The sequence below is a fragment of the Mirounga angustirostris genome, unplaced genomic scaffold, assembly GCF_029215605.1.
Source record: "Mirounga angustirostris isolate CCGP_5_RB_7025 unplaced genomic scaffold, mMirAng1.0.hap1 SCAF_2, whole genome shotgun sequence".
Classification (NCBI taxonomy): Eukaryota; Metazoa; Chordata; class Mammalia; order Carnivora; family Phocidae; genus Mirounga; species Mirounga angustirostris.
Window position 1 is genome coordinate 71,836,857 of NW_026991710.1, and position 21,626 is coordinate 71,858,482.

The 21,626-nt window shown below is 42.0% G+C and overlaps 1 protein-coding gene across 6 annotated transcripts in view; it reads right to left on the reverse strand.

Annotated features, from left to right (window-relative positions):
- Positions 1 to 202: 202 nt before the first annotated feature.
- GPRIN3 (GPRIN family member 3) overlaps positions 203 to 21,626 on the reverse strand; it is a 66,071-nt gene continuing 44,647 nt past the window's right edge. For 3 of the 6 annotated variants that reach the window (XM_045880756.3, XM_064584799.1, XM_045880757.3), the window contains exon 2: positions 203 to 6,810. In XM_045880756.3, the coding sequence (XP_045736712.1) occupies positions 4,345 to 6,696 (2,352 nt within the window). In that variant the 5' untranslated portion in view covers positions 6,697 to 6,810 and the 3' untranslated portion in view covers positions 203 to 4,344. Of the gene's footprint in view, positions 6,811 to 13,011; positions 13,164 to 14,372; positions 15,136 to 21,626 lie in introns of those variants that run through there. The other 3 variants (XM_064584800.1, XM_064584797.1, XM_064584798.1) reach the window with 3 other exon arrangements.

Consider the following 21,626-nt stretch of genomic DNA (forward strand, 5'->3'; position numbering starts at 1 on the left):
GTGGGGACAAGATGGTCAGCTCATTTATCCAAGATACTGCTGAGTTCACCGTGTTATTATCACAAAGGGAAATTCACAGGCCTCATTTCTCAAATACCATTTAGGACAAAGCAAGAGAGAGTAAACAGCATCATCTCCATGGCGATTGCAGACGATGAGTAAATCAGACAGGTTGAGGCCTTCACACGGCTGGCTGCAAGGGCCCAATTTTCAGTAAAAACACATATACATATACGCAAACCTTATCCTAAGATATTGTTTTCCTTTATATTGATTCTTAAAAAGTAGACAAGGGATGTGTGAATTACATGGTACTAGAAATGGACAAATTTTTTAACACTTGCACAATATGTAGGAGGAATAGAAGACAATTTCTCACATTTTGGCAGCAAAGCAGTAACAGAGTGGATACAGCAAAGGCCAAACAATTTACATTAACAGCATATTCATATATATCCTCTGTAAACACATCTTAAAGTCACATTATATTATATTCTTCATGTGGTATATACAGGTACTCCCAGAATGATGGGAACTCCTAGAAATGAGAGGAATAACATCGGAATAAGCTAGGAACAATAAAACCTTAATACTCTCAGATGCAACCAAAAGTCATTTTCTTCTTCTGTTTTCTACTTTAAAATGGCAAGCTCCTATCAAGGATTTGGTTCCAAAATTCAACCTCTTGTGTATATGTTACACATGCATATTCACTACAGTTTATTTAAGTTTTGATATGTAAGCAATAACGTGAAGGATACTGGTATCCAAAATAACAATTATCAGACAATTCTAAAGATTAAGAAATCATCAAAAATCGAATTATATTCAATATAGCTGAACTTGTCAAGGTAGGAAAACATACCAGTATTTATATTTTATAAATACTTCATTTTTGGATGCAAACAAAAAGGTTTCTTTGACCTAACAAGATGTTCATCTTATGCCATTGGTCCAAAACACAAACATAAATGAGGGTTTTACTGTATGTAAAGCAGTTGGTCTGTGGCATCAAAGCCAATAATCCAGAAAGAGCACTGAAGATAAAAGTATGACAGCTGAAGCAATGACATTTTTCTTGTGGTCATTAAAATAGGGAAAAAAAAAAATCAGTATTTAAATTCTAGTATTCACTGGGTACGCCATAAAGCATCTTAACATTTTAAAGGTCTCATTATCTTCCAGACACTGTGTTCTAATCCATCTCTCTTATACTACTGGCTTAAGAAATATTTTATATTTATTTACCCAATAAGATATTTCCTCCATATATTCCAATGGCTAAAAAGCATTTAGGAGGAGGAAAACATCTAAAAGAAATTAAGGACAAAACCAACTTTCAAACTGGTGTGTGTCATACAGGTAAGTGAAGGTAGAGCCAAACGAGCTCAAAGAATCTGCCACGAAAACTGTTTTGCACTTTCGTTTGTTGAATAAAGCTAAGGAGTCACGACCGATGTACTGAATGTCAATGCTGTGTCACAGACTGAAGGGAAGGAAAATCTTCAAATTTTATGCGGTGGGTACTTAGGGTATCATAAAGCAAAAGCATGGCTTGTCTTCAATAGGCTCCTTATTTAGCCATTTGATGGTCTAGTTCACTACCGTTTTGAAAAGCCGTTCCTTCCTGAAGAGTCAATAAACAACCAAACAAGACAGGTTTTGTACTGTTTTGTGACAATCTCTGGAGTGTGGGAGAAGTAAAGGTGAAGAGTTAAACAGTGAAAGCTTAAGAAGGAAAGGCTAGTTCCAGTACCAAAGCAAACGAGTAAAAAGTTCTCCGTCAAACAGGAAGACTTAACTTTGAGAGACACAACCGCAACACTAAATTTAGTTTTAAGTAATTCAATGCAATTTTCTTAATTTGTTTCATGGGCGACAAATGCCGACCACTCTCTTAGGCCTCTGCCTCATTTTTAACTTGAACTATTTATAATTTGTAAATTTTATAATTTATAAATCTGGAATTACAAATTTATAATTTAACTTCAGCTCTTTATAATTCACGTGGTTACACCAAACTCATGAAAATAAATATTACCAGATGCTAAAGTCTTCTTTTTCTCCTAATTTAATGCAGGAACAGCCTGTTCCAGCCACTTCCCAGCACAGGATTACCTGGGGCCCACCCATCTGGAGCGGGTACTGTTGAGAGCTGCTACTGACTACGCAGGGGGTTCTCTGTGGATGCACAGCATGCATGCAACGTGTGAGGGAGGGAGGCAGGCAGGAAGGGGTTAGGAGTGAGATCACAGCCTGGCGGAGGCGTCTCCGACAAAAGCCACACGAACTCACCTACAAATGGGTATTCAAGGCCAAAAGAGAGAGTTTTAGACGAAATCTCTCCCCATTCATAGTAATTTGATTGCTCATTTGATGGCAATTTCAACTTCAGGGAGTGCTCTTAAGAGGCCAATTGGTAAGAAACGGATAAAGGCACCTCATTAAAAAAATTCATTAAAAGCTCCAAGTGTAACAACCGTAATTTGACCATTCTTAGGCCCTGGGAGTGCTGTGACTGGAGGCTATTTAGGCAGTCTTCACACACACTCCAATTGCTTTGAAAGAAACCAATGGCTACATACTAATTTGGGTTGTGCCCAGTTTAGCATATGGTGTTAAAGTTCAGGTACGATTTTTCCCTATATGTGCAGAATCTGCAAAAGAGAATTTAAAAAAAAAAGGCCAAAACAGAGATTGTGAGCTTCCTGCACAAATGGCATTTGTGAGTCTCCAGAGAGAACGCATGGCCAGACACTCTTTTCTGGCTCATCAAGGGGAATAAGCTCAGACAAGGTAACCAGCGAGCACCTCTCCCACGTTGAACAGTCTGATTTTCTAAATGCAAGGTGGAGACCAGTGATCTCCCTACACTGAATCTAGGAGGGGAAACCTTTCCAGGGCCCTATCTCATTTCCCTCTTCCACACTCCCCTAGCTCTCAAGCCACTGCTGGTCATCCCAGCCCAGTGCCCTGCAAGACACTCATGGGTATGAAGGACACGCTCCTCCTCTGGAGACAGGTGCGGGCTGGGCTCAAACAGGTGTCTATGTTCTCAAAAACTATAGCCCACCCGAGGCTCAAACCACATTTTAGTAAAGGCCTATTTTATCGGATTTGAAGGATGAGATACGATGGTATTTCTCTTAAAATCAGTAAGTTCGCACAGGTTGCCTTTTTACTACAGATGAGAAACTTAGCAATTAGATGATATTCATCTACATAACAAAAACTGTGAGGACGCTTCTGTTCTATTTGGTGTTGACTATATTTTCTATTAGAAGCTACTGAACAAGTAACTATTGAACAAGCAAGTCAAAAGAAAAATAGAAACTGCATCCTGTTTACAGGAGTCGAAATTAAATATGTTGCTTTTCCTTACTTCTTTTTTTCAACACAGAAAAGAGAGTGTTTGGTAAATTGGCTATTTATAATTCCTTACTGAAACCTTAACACTCTCAGCAGAGTGTTTCTGGAGAACACCTGCACAACACACACTTTAGTATTATTAATAATTCGATGACTCCTTCCAAGAATTCAGTTGACGTACTTCCTCTAAAGAAATATGAATTTAATCTAGTCAGAATTATAGAGATGCCCCTTGCCTTCAGTGCAGGGAAATCTGTATATATAAATTCATGTTTTATATGGGCAGTATTCATACTCAAAAGCTTGGTTAATTTTCCTAACATAACTTTCTTACATTTATTAACAGTATAACAAGGTTTACAAAAACAGCTATCTGCAGGATGTTTACAAATATTAATTCATGTTTGGTATTTAATGCATTTACATGCTTTTACTTAATGTCATCTGGCCTAAGAGTGAGTCAAAATTTTCTTCACATTTTTTACATTTTAGTTCTTATCATCTATTTAAATTTTGTGTGGTCGTGGCATTCTTATTGTAATACGACTAGAAAGTCTAGCAGTGTTTTTGCTAGTAGTGTTTTTGCTATTTTTAATATTAAGCAGGGATTTTAATGGAAATACCAGTGTGATAAATTGAGGCAGTAATACAAAACGACACATGTTTAATGGATAATGCTAGTTCCAGAAGCAACATCACAATACAAAAAACCCAGTGAATATTATTTCCTCTTAATCGAGGTCATGAACCTTCAGGGAAGCTTTCTTCTCTTCTCTTGTCCTTTCTTTCGAATTGAAATATTTTTATTTAGGGAGCCCCAATCAAAGGACCCAACAACGCTTCATGGCAACTTCCTAGAGTTAATACTTGCTTTCTCTTCCTGGTCTCTCGGGAAAAACACTAAGAAAGCTCTGACATACACAGACACTCGGGAATACCGTGACTGCACACGAGGGCCCCCAAACACATTCCCTTTCAGTCTAACACAGAAGAAGGGGCAGGACGAACACAGCAGTTGGGGCGTCGAAAGTTCTGCAGCATGGACTGCAAGACCCTGTGCTGCCTTCCTTTGAGCTTTTTATTTGAAGAAGTATCTGAGGAAATGGATCTCCGGGTCTGGCTGCTTTGAGCTTTGATTAATTTCTCGTGTTCCCTGATTTGTCTTTGTAGATGGTTCTGGATGGCGATGCCCAGGGACTCCGGGTCCAGGGAGGCACCGTACACCTCCCAGGTCATGCCCTGCTCATCCCACACGACGTCCCTGACGCGCTTGGACTGTTTCAGCTGCAGCTTGGAGTCGGCGCCGAGCTGCTTTTTCTTCTCTCCCGGGGTGAGTCCCACCTGCGCGGCCGCCGCTGTCACGTTCAGCTTCTGCTCCTTGAGGAACTCGCTGACGCGGCTGGCCCGGCGCGGGCTGGCTTTGACCAAGCGAGAAGGGGTCCTCTTGCCGGAAGCTGGACTGGAGTCGCCCATGGCGTCAGACGGCAGGCTCAGGCTGGTGGCCGTCTTGGTCTGTCTGTTTTCTTCCCAGGTTCCCTCCTGGTTCTTCCTGACTGGGGATGGCGTAGGACTGGCAGCTGATCCAGCGCCTGCACTTTCTTGAGATTTAGGATTGAGCAGCAGGGACTTGGCCTCTACCCTTGCCCTGGGGTCGAGGCTATCGGTGCCCCGACATTCTTGCTGGTGTACTATGTGCGGAGATGCAGGCTCTCTTGCGTCTCCTTTATCAGTGGGATCCGAGCTCCCAGACTGGTTGGCTTTGCTGGCAGGACCACAAGAGTCAGAGAGTTTGCAATCTGGGTTTGTTCGGGGACCATCTGTGGTTTTCACTGCAGACTCAGATGGCTTGGTTTCAGATTCCCCCAATTTATGATCTGTTTCCGTTTGACTTCCTGCGCCGCTAGCAATCTGGTCAGCAGGGCTGGCTTTCCTGGAGCTAGAATTCACACCCGAAAGCTGTTTGGAGGTGGGCTCCGCCCTTGTCGGGGCCATGCCTGCTGACCCCCCGTCTTCCTTACACACATCCTGAGCCTTACCGGATGCCACCGTGACAGAGGAGATTTGAAGGACCTCACCCGGTAGGCTCACCAATTTACGCTCCCCTCGGCAAGCAGCGGACACAGCCGCAGCTGCCTGGATGTGCACCTCTGGCATGATGCCAGGACACTGGCCCGGCTCCTGCGGGGCTAGGAGGTCGTCAGACAGCTCCAGTGAGTGGCTCCCACGGCCGCCGCCATGGCAAACGACACGCAGCTGCTCCTGTGGTTCCACACGCTCAGCAACGGGGACGTCCTTTAAGAAGGCAGTGAGGATGCTGGGGCTGGTGGAGACGGACCTGCTCTCGACACTTGCCACGGCCTGCACCTCAGCATCTTGCCGAGCCCTGCTGGGAACTTCCCGGACCGCACCTGCAGCTTGGCTGGTCATCGTACTTGCTTCTTTGAACCTTGACACCTGGTGCTGTGAGGGCAGTGGCACCTTTCCCAGATCTGGGGGAAATGTGGACCCTTGGCTAGTGAGGTGGGATGGCTGGGGTGTCACCAAAGTCACGGCCCGGCCGCCCGAGGTCGTGGCCGAGGGCTGTTTGTGCCCAGAACATCCGTCTTCTCTCGCTGGAGACTCACAGGCCCTTGTCTGGGAGTCATGGACGGCTCCTGGCCTCTCCCCTTCAGGTCTGCCTATAGGAGGGGAGGTGTGGCTGAACACGTTGGCTGCTGTATTTCCAGCTTGCACCAGTCCCTGGGCTGTTTCTTGGGAAGGAAAATCACAGGGCACTTGAGCTTTGCTGTTGCCCCGGGTGCTGCCCACAGGACAACTTGACTTTTCAGGTTGCTCCCCATCTGAGGTTCTCTGTGTTTTCAGCAGTGTATCCTCAGGTCCTGCTGAGGGGCTGGCATTAAGCTGGTCACCCGGCATGGCCTGGTGGCTGTGTTGACTGGCTGGCATTGTAAATGCTTCGTCTAGAACATCCTTTCCTGCTGCAGAACACGAAGCTGGTGCTGTGGGCTTGCTGCTTCCTGGCAGCTGGGTATTGCCAGGAGAGTTGCACGGAGGAGACGCTTTTTCCACCTCGTTGACGACACCAGGAGAAGACATGTCCGGCTGGGTGGTCTCATGCTCGAAGGCCTGCATCAAGGCCTCAGCAGCTGCCCTGGGGCTGAGGACTGGCTCTTCAGGAGGGCCAGAAAGGCCATTGGTGTTCTTACAGAGGAGCGCTGGTCGAGGCCGAGCTGAGGCAGGCTGCACTTCTCCTAGATCCTCTTCTTTTCCAGAAGCTGTGATCAAGGAAGTTTTAGCCGATCTCAAAGGGTCAGGTACAGTCCCCATGGAATTTTTCTTCAGGAAAACCTCAGAGCTCTCTCTGGAGCAGTGCTCCCTCTGGGAACCAGTCTTAGCTCAGAGTGAAGACTCAGTCAGGGATGATTCCTCTGAGGGATCAATCTGCAAATGAGGGAAACGGTATCATTAATATGATACAGCATTTAAGGACTGAAATACACCAACCGGTCATTTGTACAAGATCTTACAAGCACATTAAACCTTTTTCTCCTATATCTGTGGATATAAAAATAGATCTTCGGAAGAAAGATTTTGAAAAAATATTTTAATTGTACAAGTATTATTTTGGTGCATTAGTATCTGCTTGCATCCCATTGCTGTCTAGCAAATAGGTTTTTAATGCATTTACCTAAGCACATGATAACTATCCAAAAGTCATTTGTGTAGTTTGATTTACCCGCTACCAGAAAATCCTATAAAGCTACTGTAATCAAATCAGTAAGTATTGAAATAGGCCTGAACAGATATGTGAAATAGAGTATCTAGAAATAGATCCACATATAAATGAAGATTTAATATATGACAAGAGAGGCATTTCAATTTAGTGGCAAAATGATGGATTATTTAATATAAGGAGCTGGCAAACTGGTAATGCATCTGGAAGAAAAGAAAACTAGATCTTTATCTTACACCAACTCCAAAAATAAATCCGAGACGGATTTAGATGGATTAAAAGTTAAAATGTAAAATAAACAATTAAATAAATAAAAATCCTGTAAGAAAATCTTGGAAACATAATCTAGGGGCAGAGAGAGTAGGCTTCTTTTGGCAAGGGAGAAAATACAGAAACTATAAGAAAAACCATAAACATAAGTGATTGAATAAAACCCAAGAGTTCTGGGGGCACCTGGGTGGCTCAGTGGGTTAAGCGTCTGCCTTCGGCTCAGGTCATGATCCCAGGGTCCTGGGATTGAGCCCCGTGTCGGGCTCTCTGTGCTCTCTGCTCAGCGGGGAGCCTGCTTCTCCCTCTGCCTGCCTCTCTGCCTACTTGTGCTGTCTCTGTCAAATAAATAAATAAAATCTTTTAAAAAACGAAAAAACAAAAACCAAGAGTTCTGTATGGCAAAAGATACCATAAACAAATACGAAAGATTTGAAAAACAAATGTTTAAAACCCTAGAGGACAGGCAAAAATATCTATAATATAGCAGAGGCTCAGTCGTTAAGCGTCTGCCTTCGGCTCAGGTCATGATCCCAGGGTCCTGGGATCGAGCCCCGCATCGGGCTCCCTGCTCGACGGGAAGCCTGCTTCTCCCTCTCCCACTCCCCCCTGCTTGTGTTCCTTCTCTCGCTGTGTCTCTCTCTGTCAAATAAATAAAATCTTTAAAAAAAAAAATTTACAGGGAGACAAAATAGTTCATTGGAAAAATGGACACAGAATACAAAAATGCAGCTTGCAAGATAGGAAACCCACTCAGCAAGCTCATGGAAAGATGATCAAATTCATTTGTAGTCAAAGGAATGGAAATAAAGTAACAATGAGATTTTACTTTACATCAATAGCACTTGCAAAAACTTTTTATAAAAAAAAGAGTTATAACATTATGGCCTGGGGAGACCTAGTGAAAAGCAGTAGTTTTATTAAGTGTAGGTGCAAACTGTGTACTGTACAGCTTTCTTAGGGAAGCAGTTTAGTTTTTAAAATGAAAAATACACATGTCCTTGACTCAGTGATCCGAAATCTATCCACAGAAATCAAATACCAGCATATCTAGACAGAGATACAAGTATGCTTATTGAAGTACTATTTGTAGGGGCAAAAAACTGGAAACAAGTGCTCTCCATGAATGGGGAATACTGGAACTGATCACGACATAACTCTACTGTAGAGTGTTATGGGACCATTAAAAGAAAACAGCTATTTAGGCTGTAAGTTTTCACTTGGGAGGGGTTTGCCCCAGGTATGGCTGAGTAAGAAGGGCAAGGTAAGGGAAAGAGTATGTATGTTTTCATTTTGTAAAACAATGACCTAAAATACTACACTAAAACACACACTGACCTAAACACACAATGACCTGAAACACACACTGTGTGTGTGTGTGTTTGTGCGCACATTTTTGTATATGAATATATAAATTCTAAAAATATTTAGAATGAGACATAGTAGGTCTTAATGGAGGGAGTGTGATGAGTTGAACACACAAAAAGAGAGATGGAGGTACTGAAAGACTGAGTTTTTTAAAGTATATCTGAATTTTAAAATGTATATCCAACTTAATTTCTCCTCCAAGTCAGCTCTTCCTTGTAACTTCATTATGCAATTAACCGGTTAAATATTTTCCCATCCTTGGTCTTGACTGCTTTCTGCTCACTCAAACCCTTTCCTCAGGTTTATATTCCATTTCTTCCTTATTGGAGTTTTCTGTTGCAATCACTTGCTAGGCCCCAAACCCATCTTCTCTCCTCCTTTCTCATCTGCCTTTAGTATGCCTTTCCTCCCACTCTCTGCCCTCCTCATCCTCAAAAAGCCTACCACCCATTCTCCAAGACTCCACTTAAATCTCATTTTCTTTCTAAAGGCCTCTAAAGCTTTCAAGTCATAAAGGCTTTTTCTCTTTTTAAGATCATACAGCTACAGTTATCTGGTTATCTGGGTCCTTCTTATGCACTGTTTTTGTACCTGTGTTACTTGTATGAATGTCGTTATTTCTCCAAAAGGACTTCAAGTTCCAGGAGGGAAGAGGACAGGCTTATTGATTCTTTTCTGTTCACTCCACAGGAGACAGTGCAAAGTCTTGTGCATAAAAAGGTGTTAATTGATCCCATTTCCCTCCAAAATGGCCATTATTATAGCCCTGCCAAACTTCCAAATAATGGGAAATTTTAACCCATGACATGGAATATTAACCAAAACACAATTTAAAAGAGTGCTATTTTTGAAAGAAAATGGTTGTATCTTATTTATGAAACTTTATCTGTAATTCGGTGTTAGACAATTAAAAGCAAGGACAGTGGACACCTGCTACCAAAGCAGGAAGATTTCAAGAAGCCAGGAGTACGGAACATCTCCCGTGTTCTATCGCAGGGGGGCCAAGAAACCTGGTTTGCCAAAGACGACTGTGAAACATAAACAGCTCAAAGTTCAGCAACGGAAGTTGGAAACTGAGAAAAAGATGATGGATTTCAGAAAACTCTCAGAATTCACTGCACTGACTTCCATTTTCCACAGACAGTAGCTGCTTATACTAGTTTAACTTTAAAAGGGTGTTTTCTTTTGTTTATTTGTTAATAGAGGTATAATTATCCATTAACTCAAGAATCAAAAAGAAAAACCAGATTCCTTGGCTAATACCTGTAATTCGAAATCTCTTGATTTATGGGTTGGTAAGAAATCAACACTTCTCTCAAACAAATCTGCTAAAGTAATTGTCACAGCATCTTCATGCACCCAGAAAAAGCCCCACCTCCCCCCTTTTCACCTCCTCTCTCCAATCACAAGCAGAAATCTGTAGTCTCCAATAGGTCAGACAAATAGGACATTTAAAAGTGTAATTACTTGGTGGTTTAGAGTAAGGAGTATATATCTTTTAACACCAAGCTGAGCCCACTAAGGTAAGATTTAATAACCTGTAAAAATGAAATTACAAACAGGTAGCCCACAGGCTGAATGAATCCCTGCTGCAGGTGTGTGTGTGTGTGTGTGTGTGTGTGTGAGAGAGAGAGAGAGAGAGAGAGAGAGAGAGGAGAGAGAGTGAGCAAATGCACATGTGCTAGAGGGTGGGAGGCAGGGTGTGTGCACTGCGTGGTTTCCCCCTTCTCTTCCCTCCCTTTCTCCCCACCCCCCAGTCTCTTTCCCCTTCCCCTTTCTTTTTCAAGTTGAAGAGATTGTTCATAAAAAGCCAGATTTCTCTTTTTGTTAATCAACTCAGAAGGTATGCAGTACTAGAGAGCAACCACTAGGTGGTGATGATGAGGGCTGGCCACCTTGATGAGCATGGACTTTCCAGGTGATGCGTTCCCCACCTACCTTGCTTTCCTAGTTAGTATTACTTCCCCACCTACCTTGCTTTCCTAGTTAGTATTACTTACCTGGGCTTGTGAGGGCAGCTACATTTGAGAACTTTGCTCTAAGTGCACTGACAGAGTAGACTTCCCAACCTAATTTTTAGTCCTCTGAGGGCAGGTTGGCATTGTGTTTAAGAACATGGACCATGGAACCAGAATTCCTGGATTAGAGTATCAGTTCTACTAGCTAGCTCTAGCTCTGTGTGTTCGGGCAAGTAACTTAACCTCTCAGGGAATCCCTTTAATCTGTAAATTGAGGGTAATAATAATAGTGCTGCCTCACTGGGATGTTGTGAGGAATAGATTTATTTATTTTTAAAAGATTTTATTTATTTATTTGAGAGAGAGAGAGAGGAGAGCATAAGCTGGGGGGAGGGGCAGAGGCAGAGGGAGAAGCAGACTCCCCACTGAGCAAGGAGCCTGACACAGGACTCGATCCCAGGACCCTGGGATCGTGACCTGAGCCAAAGGCAGGCGCTTAACGGACTGAGCCACCCAGGCACCCCACAGAATAGACTTAGCATTTAGAATAAACAGCATCTTGGCACATATTATACACCTTATGAGCATTAGCTTCTTTTGAAAACCTCGATATTTAGGCTTTGATCTGTGTTAACGAAAAAATTATTCTGACATTTGTGAAAATGGTAAGGAAGATTTTATTCAGGATTACTGGGATAGGTGTCAAGACTATTGCATAAGGAGAGAAAGATCAAGTTCAACTCCAAATACAATTGCAAGAATAAGTGGGAATTTATAACTAAGGAGCATGTCAGTGGATGCAAAATTACTAAGAGGAGACATCAAAGGCAGGGGGATTCTTGCTGAATGCAGGCCAGATGATCAGCTGTCAACTAGGGGATAGTGGGAAGGTGAGAAATTTGATCTGTTATTGAGGATATCAGATATTAAGGGTAGGAAGATTCTCTCTAAACTGGCTTAGCAGGATTCTTGCTAAAACTGGACTTTGCAAGAACAGGCACGGAAGCCCAAGACCTAGGCCTAGTCAAGAAGAAGACTCAGAGAGGCACCTGGGTGTCTCAGTTGGTTAAGCGTCTGCCTTTGGCTCAGGTCATAATCTCGGGGTCCTGGGATCCAGCATCACATCGTCGGGTTCCCTGCTCAGTTTCTCCTTCTCCCTCTGCCCCCCACTCATGCTTGCTCACTCTCTCTCTAGTGCGTGCTCTCTCTCAAATAAATAAATAAAATCTTAAAAAAAAAAAAAAAAAGAAGAGGGCTCAGAGGAGACTGATTAAAGTCAGTCCAAGGGGGAGTCCTTGTCATCTTTGTCATTTGCAATGATGAATATGAATTTTCTTATGAGCCTCTCTGTAGCAAAATTAATTCTTTCTGAATTGGCCATCAACCGCACAGGGGCTAACAGCACCTCTGAATCTGCCTTGAAGTTTGATGGGTACTAGACTCTTAACAGTATGTCCCTTTGGTCCTTCTGCCCTTAAAATCATGAGCAAGGATTTAAGGCCTTGTCGCAGCATGCAGCAAGCCTGCAAGGTGCACATTCCACCTATTACAGGGAAGGAAACTGAGGCCCGAAGTTAAGTAACCTACTCAAGGCTGAAGACCTATAATTTCTTTTTTTTTTTTAAAGATTTTATTTATTCATTTGAGAGAGAGAGAGAGCGCACGAGCAGGGGGAGAGGCAGAGGGAAAGGGAGAAGCAGGCTCCCCGCTGAGCAGGGAGCCCGATGCGGGACTCGATCTCAGAACCCTGAGATCATGACCTGAGCCGAAGGCAGACGCCCAACCATCTGAGCCACCCAGGCGCCCCAAGACCTAGAATTTCTATTGAACTGAATTTTAATGCATGCAAATGCCTGGGCTCCTTCTGTGCCGCTTCCTTATAATCTGTAACTCTGGAAAGAAAATGGAAAGAAGGGGGGGGGGAATATATATATATATATAATATCCAGAGGAGAGAGAGACTTTTTTGCAAGAGGTTTACAACTCAGGGGCAGCCTGGATGGCATGAACACAGACTACAATGACATTCCTAACTGGCCACTTTATGAACAGCCCACCTGGTTGAAGGCTGCCACGGCCACCATTCGTCCTGAAAACAGTGGGTGCCACTACTGGGCCATGCTGCCTATTTTCATAACAGACACACACGCTTAATAAGACAAGCAGCAGGGAATCTCAGCCCTTTGTGCTCTGCTCCAAAACTGTTCTGGTGGAAAGAGCATTAGACAGAGAGAATGGAGAGAGCCTGGCAGTCTCGGACCAGCAGGATGCTGATAGGCTGCAGGTCCCCGCGATAATCCCGTGGGCAGCAATTACCCTTGCCTACTTCAGAACCGCCGCATTGCGAGAACAAGGACTTCAGGATGTCATCGCATCTCTTCAGTGACATTTTAGGCAAGTGTTACAGGGACCTCGGTGCCACCTCTGTCTCCAGACAACTTTCAGCCTTCAAGTATAGGCAAAGACCCCTGAAGAACAGGGAGGCAAGAGGTAAGAGACTATTAAACCTTCAGAAAAGGATAAAGGAAAAAAAATGTCATCTGGCATCCTATTCAACCTGATTATTTTTCTCCCTTTTATCGAGAATCTTCGCCTAGATATTTGCATTCTGAGCCCAGCAGATCCTACCAGTGCAGTTTTAAGGAGAGGTGATTCAATCCCAAGAAACACCCACAAGCTAGGAAAAGCAGCTCATTCTTTCTTTAAAAATTCCTACCTTCACACTAACAGCTGCCTCAAATGCACTTCAAAGATACTCGCTGAAACACTGGTTCCTCCCTTCGACCTGCGTCTAAAGCAAATCAGAATGGCTCAAGAGAGAAGGCAGCTTTGCTAGTGCTCACGGCAACAGGTAGACGTTCAACCCTAATGGTCCCTGTAATCCAGGTGCAGAAAAACAAACTGCATCCCTGTCCCTATTCGCTTCTTTTGTTCAACGCCATTCTAGAAAAACAAACGCACAGCTTATTATTATTTTACTGAATTCCATTGTAAGCAGGGCCGAATGAAACCCAAGAAGTAAAAGAGGGCTTTAGGAAGAAGCATGAAGACCCCAAATCTATCCCCCGCCTTTTTCAAACACAAAACCAGAATGGGCAGCTTTTAAATTCACAACAGACAGAATCACAGGGCTCAGCAGGCGCTTACTGATTTCCTTTCTGTATTCCAGACACTGTTCTGTAGGTGAACGTGTTTGATCCTCAGAATAACTCTCTGAGGATGGACCTGCTAGGAGTTCCACTTTGCAGGTCTGGGAAACTGAGCCAAGACCAACATGCGCGAAGTGTGAGAAACCAGATTTAAATCCAGACCCTCCGACTCCAGAGTCCACACTAGGGGGGAAATCGGGCACTTTTCATGGAGGCAAGCGCCATGAGCCCGGGGGAAAGCATCATCAGACAAGGGAAAACAATAGAAAAACTCAAGAAACATAGCCTTGAAGCTGATGAAGAAGCGGAAGGCAAGCTGAGGGCAAAGCACGAGCTGAGACCTTGCAACCCGCCCCCAGGTGGGATCTTTGTGACATTCCTCAGGCCCTCCGGGCTGCCCTAAAGCTAAGGTTAGGAAAAACAAATGGTTAACTTCTAGAGATTACAGTCCTGCAAAACAGGAGTCTCCCTCAGTTTACAAATGTCTTAGTGATTCACAAGAAAAAAGCATTCTTATCAATGACCTACCTTCCAGAAGGAAATGTAGATAAAATTAAATGTCCTTATAATCTGCAGTCCATTGACATATACTTGAGACAGGCAGAAGCTCCCGGTGGTCTTAAGGTTAATACGCTTTGCTAGAGGGAAAAACAACCCTAACTTGACAGTGGCAAGGCCTCCAGGATCTTGTAGGTCCTCCTTAGCATATGAAAGTTCTTTTGAAAACCTCCTCAACTGCCAAGCATATAATTGGCCACCTCTCCCAACCCCCGTGCAGCAGCTCTTTCTGCCCACGGGTCCTGTTCCCGTGCTTTCATAAAACCACCTTTCTGCACCAAAGACGTCTCAAGAATTCTTTCTAGGTCGTCGGCTCCAGAACTCACCCCATCAAACTTCACCTACAGTCAAAACTACATCACTTTCACCCCTGAGAGCTTTTTCTGTATCCTTGCTCAATAAAACTCTATTGCTTTACTCACTCTCCTTTGTCCGTGAGATTCATTCGTGGACTACATGAGACATGAACCTCAATCTCCCGCTTCAAAACCCCCTTACTAATTCAAACGAACATAAATAATTTGGACATTTTAAGGGCCACAGACTTTTCTGAGAAGCTGATGAAAATTAGGGACCGCTTCTCTAGAAACACAGAGGTGAGCGCACAGACACAAGTTTGCAGATAATTTTAGGGGGTTCATGCCTGGAAACCTCCCCCAGACTGTCCATTAATAGCCTTTTTTCTAAGGAAAAGGTTTCACAAAACTCAATTTACCTGCCTCGCATTACTGTTATAGCATTTAAAGGAAATAAGTTAAATAGCATAGTTTTGGGAAGATAACAGATACATATCATGAATTATTAATATTTTAAAAAATTATTATTTTGGCATCATTTACCTAAGAAGGCAGGTACTGTGCAATATATTTTATAAAGAGTGTTTTAAATGGTCCAGCCAAAATGTTTACTTTTTATATTCTCCCAAGCCCCTGTCTAAAGACTATCATTGGAAGAGGAAACTTTTAGCTAATTCAAAAATTAACCCAATAATGAGGTTTTTCTTTTTAGATCATGTGTAAGACATGAAGTTTTGGGTTCTTAGCAAAATCAAGACTCGGGTCTTAGTAACCTTGAAAAATTAACCCCTTAAATAGCTCCATTTTCCTACATGTGGCGATAACTCATAGCTAAATATCAAAGTTGCTGTTTAAAAATGCCTAAAATAATATTTTTTTAAAAAATTGAACTCTTCTGGGGGAAAATGATTAAAATATTCGTTTTGTTATTGTCTCCCTTCTTTAATCAAGCTGGCTCTTCTCATTTCCTTGGTTTGCCTGATAGATATCCAACTCTGAATGTTTTCCTCTTCTTTTGCAACTCAGCTTTGAAGGACTTCAATTGCGAGCTTATTTTAATTGCAAAGAGAATGCAACAGGATCTCGTGGCTAACTGATGGTTAAGCAACACGCTATTAGCAATAAACTAAGCAGCTCTGCATTTGCATTTTAAAATCCTGTGTGAGATATGATCAAAGCTGCCCTGAATCCCAATTTTCTCAGGATATATTTAGCGCCACTCAGCCTTACAAACAAGTATTCTTGTCCTTGCTTCGTTCCTCCCTGACCTTGCCTTTTTCCTTGGCTGCGGCACTCCCCCCCCCTTCGCCCCCCCAACACACACACCATGGCGATCTCATTAAAACCAGGCCTCCACTCCACCTGCTTTCCCTCTGGCAAAGGCAGCTCCAGTGTGTGCCCAGTGGGAACCTAAGCGGAGACCCTTGTTACCCAGCTGTGGGCTGAAGGCTTACTAGTGATTTCTACTTTTAGCTCCCGTCAGACAGGGGCCAGGAGTCTCTCCTCCCACACTTGGGTCTTTAATCATGTTGAACGATGAGAACGTGCCTGGTGGAGGTACTTGCGGTGAAGGAACTAGAAATGGAAAAAGCTGTGCCCGGAGCTGGTCAGTCGGGGCTCTCGTGTTCCTCAAGAACAAGGAAACCAGGGAGAAGGCAAAATGTGAAGTAGACAAGATTCCTCGGGGCCTCGCGTCTGGACCTTCTGCAGAGCTGCTTTTTTTGGTGTTTGTAAGGAGGACCCGAGTGCTGGGCTCTTGAGAATGAACAGTTTCTTTGCTGAGGTCAGAATCTTCTTTGGGTTTGGTCTGTGAGTTGTGATTAAAAAAAAGAATCAACAACCTGTCACTCTCCTGCTTTATAGTCTGTAAAACACTGTTAGGCATCATGAGGTACTTGCAAGTTTTGATTTTTGCCCTTAAGGAAGATTTCAATCCATTTGATGAGACAAGACAAATTCAGTCAGAAGTTATAAATGAGCAAGATAGTATATAATTAAGTGACTAATGCTGGGGTAATAAACTCTACAGTAGTTCAAATCAGGGGAAAGGCCAACACTTTTTCTTCAACTGACATTTCCTGGTACAATGTTTTCGTAGGCTAGAAAAAATTGCCTTTCGTAGTCTAACGAAAAATGGACGTTTGAAATTAAGAGAAAGGTGAAGCAAGTAATAGTAAAAAAGAATGGTCTTTGATTAAAAAGAACACAATCCCCGGGTGCCTGGGTGGCTCAGTTGGTTAAGCGACTGCCTTCCGCTCGGGTCATGATCTCGGACTCCGGGATCGAGTCCCGCAACGGGCTCCCTGCTCAGCGAGGAGCCTGCTTCTCCCTCTGACCCTCCCCCTCTCATGTACTCTCACTCACTCTCTCTCTCTCATTCTCGCTCTCTCAAATAAATAAATAAATAAATAAATCTTAAAAAAAAACCCATAATCTCTTAAGTCACACTGAAACAATTAGGAAGTACTGCTAAATCCAGTCATTCTTTTAATAAGCCGAGTGCCTTCTTTGGGTCAGATATTCAGGATACACATGTAAATAAGATATATTCATGTTTTTGAGGAGCCCAAGGTTCCTGCAAATCATTAACTTCAATACAATATAAATGTTGTAACAGAAACAAACAAACAAAACACAAATGTACTATGGAAGCACATCATTTTATTTGGCAGAGACCTTAGGTTAGAGAGAGTGAAGAATTCCTTAGGTTGAAAAGATGTATTTAACGTGATGGAGAGGAAGTCGATGTTTATCTAGGTCAGAGTTGCTTACCCCTGCACCACTGACATTTTGGACCAGGCTTTGTGCGGAGGGAAAAGGGCGGGGGCGGGGGGGGGGCTGTCCTGTGCACTGTGTTTCTCCGCGTCTCTGGCCTCTACGCACAAGGTGCCAGCACCACCGCCCTCCCATTTGTGACAATCAAACATGTCTCCGGACATTGCCAGAGGGCTCCTGGGAGGCAAAACTCACCAGGTGAGAACCACGGATGGAGCATGTGAGCATATTCCCCGTTGATAATAAAGAACATCCTTAGAATGAAGACCTGTGAGTTGAAGTAAGAAATTGTGAACTTCAGCTACGTAGGAATTAATGATGTACTCTTCTGCTCTCCTGTCAGAGACAGTGTTCTTTATAGTCTACTTGTGAGAATGCAAATTAGTACAACTTCTATAGAGAACAATTTGCTGATACTTGTCAAAAATACAAGGTCACATACACATTGACTCAGCAACTCCACATTAGGTGCTAACCTTATGGGTAAAATAAATATACTTATTGATATATGTACAGGGTTATTCACTGCATGAAATAAAAGATTAGAAGCAATCTAAAAGTCCACTAATAGGGAGAGGGTCAGTTATAAAAATTATGGTACTTTCATATAATGGTATACTAAGCACCCATATTTAAGAAGGGGAAACTCTTTATGTATTGATATAGAACGATCTCCAAAATATATTAAGTTAAACAACAAACACGTGGTGATAATTTAAAAAATCTTAAGATACAAAGCAGTATGTTTAATATGCATTTGTATTAAGAGGGGGCAAAGAATATCTTTTGCTTGTATGTACATCAACTATCTCTGCAAGGGTAAGTAAGAAATTGCTATCAGAGGAGGGGAACTGGGTGCCTGAATTTTAAACTATATAAATGTATTGCCTACTCAAAAATAATAAAAAAAAAAAATTAAAAGCTGGTGCTTCTCAACTAGGCAAAACTGAACATTCACCCATGCTGAAGCTTTTCTATCAGGGATGATGGATTTATGCTGGTTTACCCTTCCACACTCTTTCCATCTGCTCTTTGCTATGCAAGCAGGTTAGTCTGGCCATGAAACTAGTTAAAGGAAACCATAATTCCCTTATCTATCCTGGCTATCTACAAGCTCCACACTAGGCAATGTAATTATTTTTCAAAGTCAACAGCTGACAAATGCTTTTTAAAGTGATGCCTGTTGGGCCACCAAAAAAAAAAAAAAAAAAGTTTACTTAAGTTTCTTTTCCCAGTCTCTCTGACTCCTGTTTATCAGCTGATTTCTTTTTCACCCTCTTTCCTATTGCTGGTAGCTCTAGCAGCTGGTTCTCAAATTATATACATCCCTCAAACAATAAATCCAAGAATGACTGAAAGCCAAATTCTATGAAATTGGGTCAAAACATTGATGAAAATGATTATTTTGTCTATATGATGAGAATTGACTAAACGTAAAGATATAAAGTTTAGAATACATATTTTAATTGCCAGTTATCAAGTCCACCTCTTCAAACGCTACCAGGCTTCCCTGAATGGATCGCATCTCACATCAGGCCACCTTACTTGCTCTTGATCGTCAGTTCCAAAAACCTGCCCTCCACTTGCTGCTAATGTTATCTTTCTAAAACAAACATACAGATATGACACTTCTCGGTGCAAAACAATTTAAGGGTTCTCCATTACCTGTAAAATAAGATACACTCTCCTTCGCCCAGTTTAAAAAACTGTCCTTCATTCTCTGATTCATTTCCCTTTCATGACTGGTGTCCTCTCTCATTATCACTTGACAGACCTCGTATGTTACTTTTCTTCCAACAGGTTTCAAAGAAGACTTATCTTCATTTTTACAGAGGAGAAAACTGGGGCTCCCAAAAATCCAGCTCACCCAAGTTGTGTGTTTAATAAGTGGAAGAGTTGGAATCCGAGACCAAGTGAGTCCAATTCCCAAATTCTACTGCCTCCAAGAGCATGGGAATGGGAGGTAAAAATGAACTCACTATATATGCAGATAAAAGAGAAGACAGCAAGTGAGTAAATTTGAAAAGCACTTTTGAAAGATAACTTTCCCGAAGACCTTCTCTGATAACATCAACCAAAAGCAACTACCCAGTCTCTCATCTCCTATAGCAGCTCGTTTATTGTTTTAGTGACCTCAGCGCACTGAGGACATTTTGCCTCATTCTCGGTTCTCCAGGCAGGAGGCACAGCCTGCACAAAGGCAAAAGCTTGTGGGGCAGAGTGAAGAGTTCAGCCTGACAACTGGAGCTGTGTAGGAGGGGAGGTTAGAGAAGGAAGGTGCAGGGATCACACAGGGCTTCTTGAGGTCTTTGTGCATGCGTCTGTCACTCTCTCAGGCAGGTCCTTCTAGACTAGGCTACTGCTAAATTGCAAGTCTTCTGACTTCCCACTCTGTCACTTCCAAAGTTCTACTATGATTACTGGTTTTGTTTTGTTTTTTTCCATAGCACTAATCACTTTTTAAAATGCTGAAACATTTACCCTACTTATTGTGAGTATCATATATTGACTGTTTTCTGGACATGCAGGCTGGAATGCAGGCTCTAAGAGGGCAGCATTTTTATCTACTTTTGCTCATTTTTATAGCCCAAATGCCTAGTGAAGTGAACGACCCATAATAAGCTCTCACAAACATGTGTTGAATGAACGGATGTTGCCTTTTGCATTTCAGCCTACTTTTATCATATGCCATAGTTTCTATGATTTTCATTTAATTTCTACTGGCATTTGAAGATAGATTTTTCCTTGAGGACATACATATACAGCCAAGGTAACCGTATATTCTAGAAGTTTTTTGGGGGCGGGAGTGTAGTTAAAAATAGAGTTATATTACCACCATAAGTATTCTTGTACATGCCTCAATTTTCATTTAAGAAGATGTGGTCTTAACAAAAAAGGACACACACAGTATGTATATATCTTTTGTTCTTTTTTCCTGTCAGTTAATTTAGACAACAAATTCTATTCCTCCAAAGATATCTACTGTGTATGGAGATGGGCATCTTCTTATTCCAACTCTAGATGGGGTATGTCTTATTTGGGTGCTTGTAGGTAACTGATTACAATGTCTCTTTTTGCTTAAAATACTGAGGAGAACATGTAATATATAAATGAATTTATAGAAAAATACCAAGCATTAAATACAATTGTTTCAGATGTCTTTCCAACCTAGAAAATACTTACATTTGCTCTTCAGATTTTTAAAAACATTTCTTAAAACTTTGTGATGAATTCACTAAGGTAATAGACTAGGAACATATCCTAACACTAAAATCCCAGATTACTATGATTTGGTACAAGTTTAAACGTTAAAATGTTGTTTGATTTCCAATAACATTTCAGCTGATGCTTATTTACTATACTATCATTGGACCAACCTTCCTTCCTTCCCTTTTTCCCTCTTCTCCCCCCTCCCACTTTTTTTTTTTAGTTGGTATAAATCTAATATAATTTATTTGCCAATATTTTATAATAAATCATAAAGCAAGAAAATAAATTAATATGCTGCTTTTCATCACTTACATTGTAACCATCTTACATACTTTGTAGCCAAAATTATAAGACATGAAAATTTTTAAGAAGCTTCCTAGGTGAAGCTGACAAGTCTACAGTGTTAAGAACCACCATATTATATCATAACCTCGTCAGGTAAATTAACACAAAACACCATATTTGCTTATTTAATTGGCAAAGATTAAAAATATTGTTCAATGTTTGCAAGGGTGGGGTGAGAATGGCATTCTCAGTCATGTTATAGGTGCACAAATTGATGAAGAACACTGCAAATATCTATACTCTTTGAACCAATAATTCTACCAAGAAATGAGCCTAAAAAAGCAAACAAAATAACTGGAAAGGGTTTATGACCAGTGGGTTTCATTGTAGGGTTATAAGTAGAAGCTCTCTACATAACCTCCACCTAGTTGATGAGCTTTCTACTTCCAGGATAAGATTTACTGATGGAGCTCATGACTCATGGAACCTTGGCAGCTGGTGAGCCTGCCTGGTTCTGCTCCTGTTAACTCATGCTGTATGAAAACTGAGAGTCAGAGCCTCTTCTTGAACTTGTTCATACCATTTGTCTTTATTCTTGTCACCACATAATTTGACTATATGCCATTAAAAAACGGTGAAACTAGAGTGCAAAAGTGTT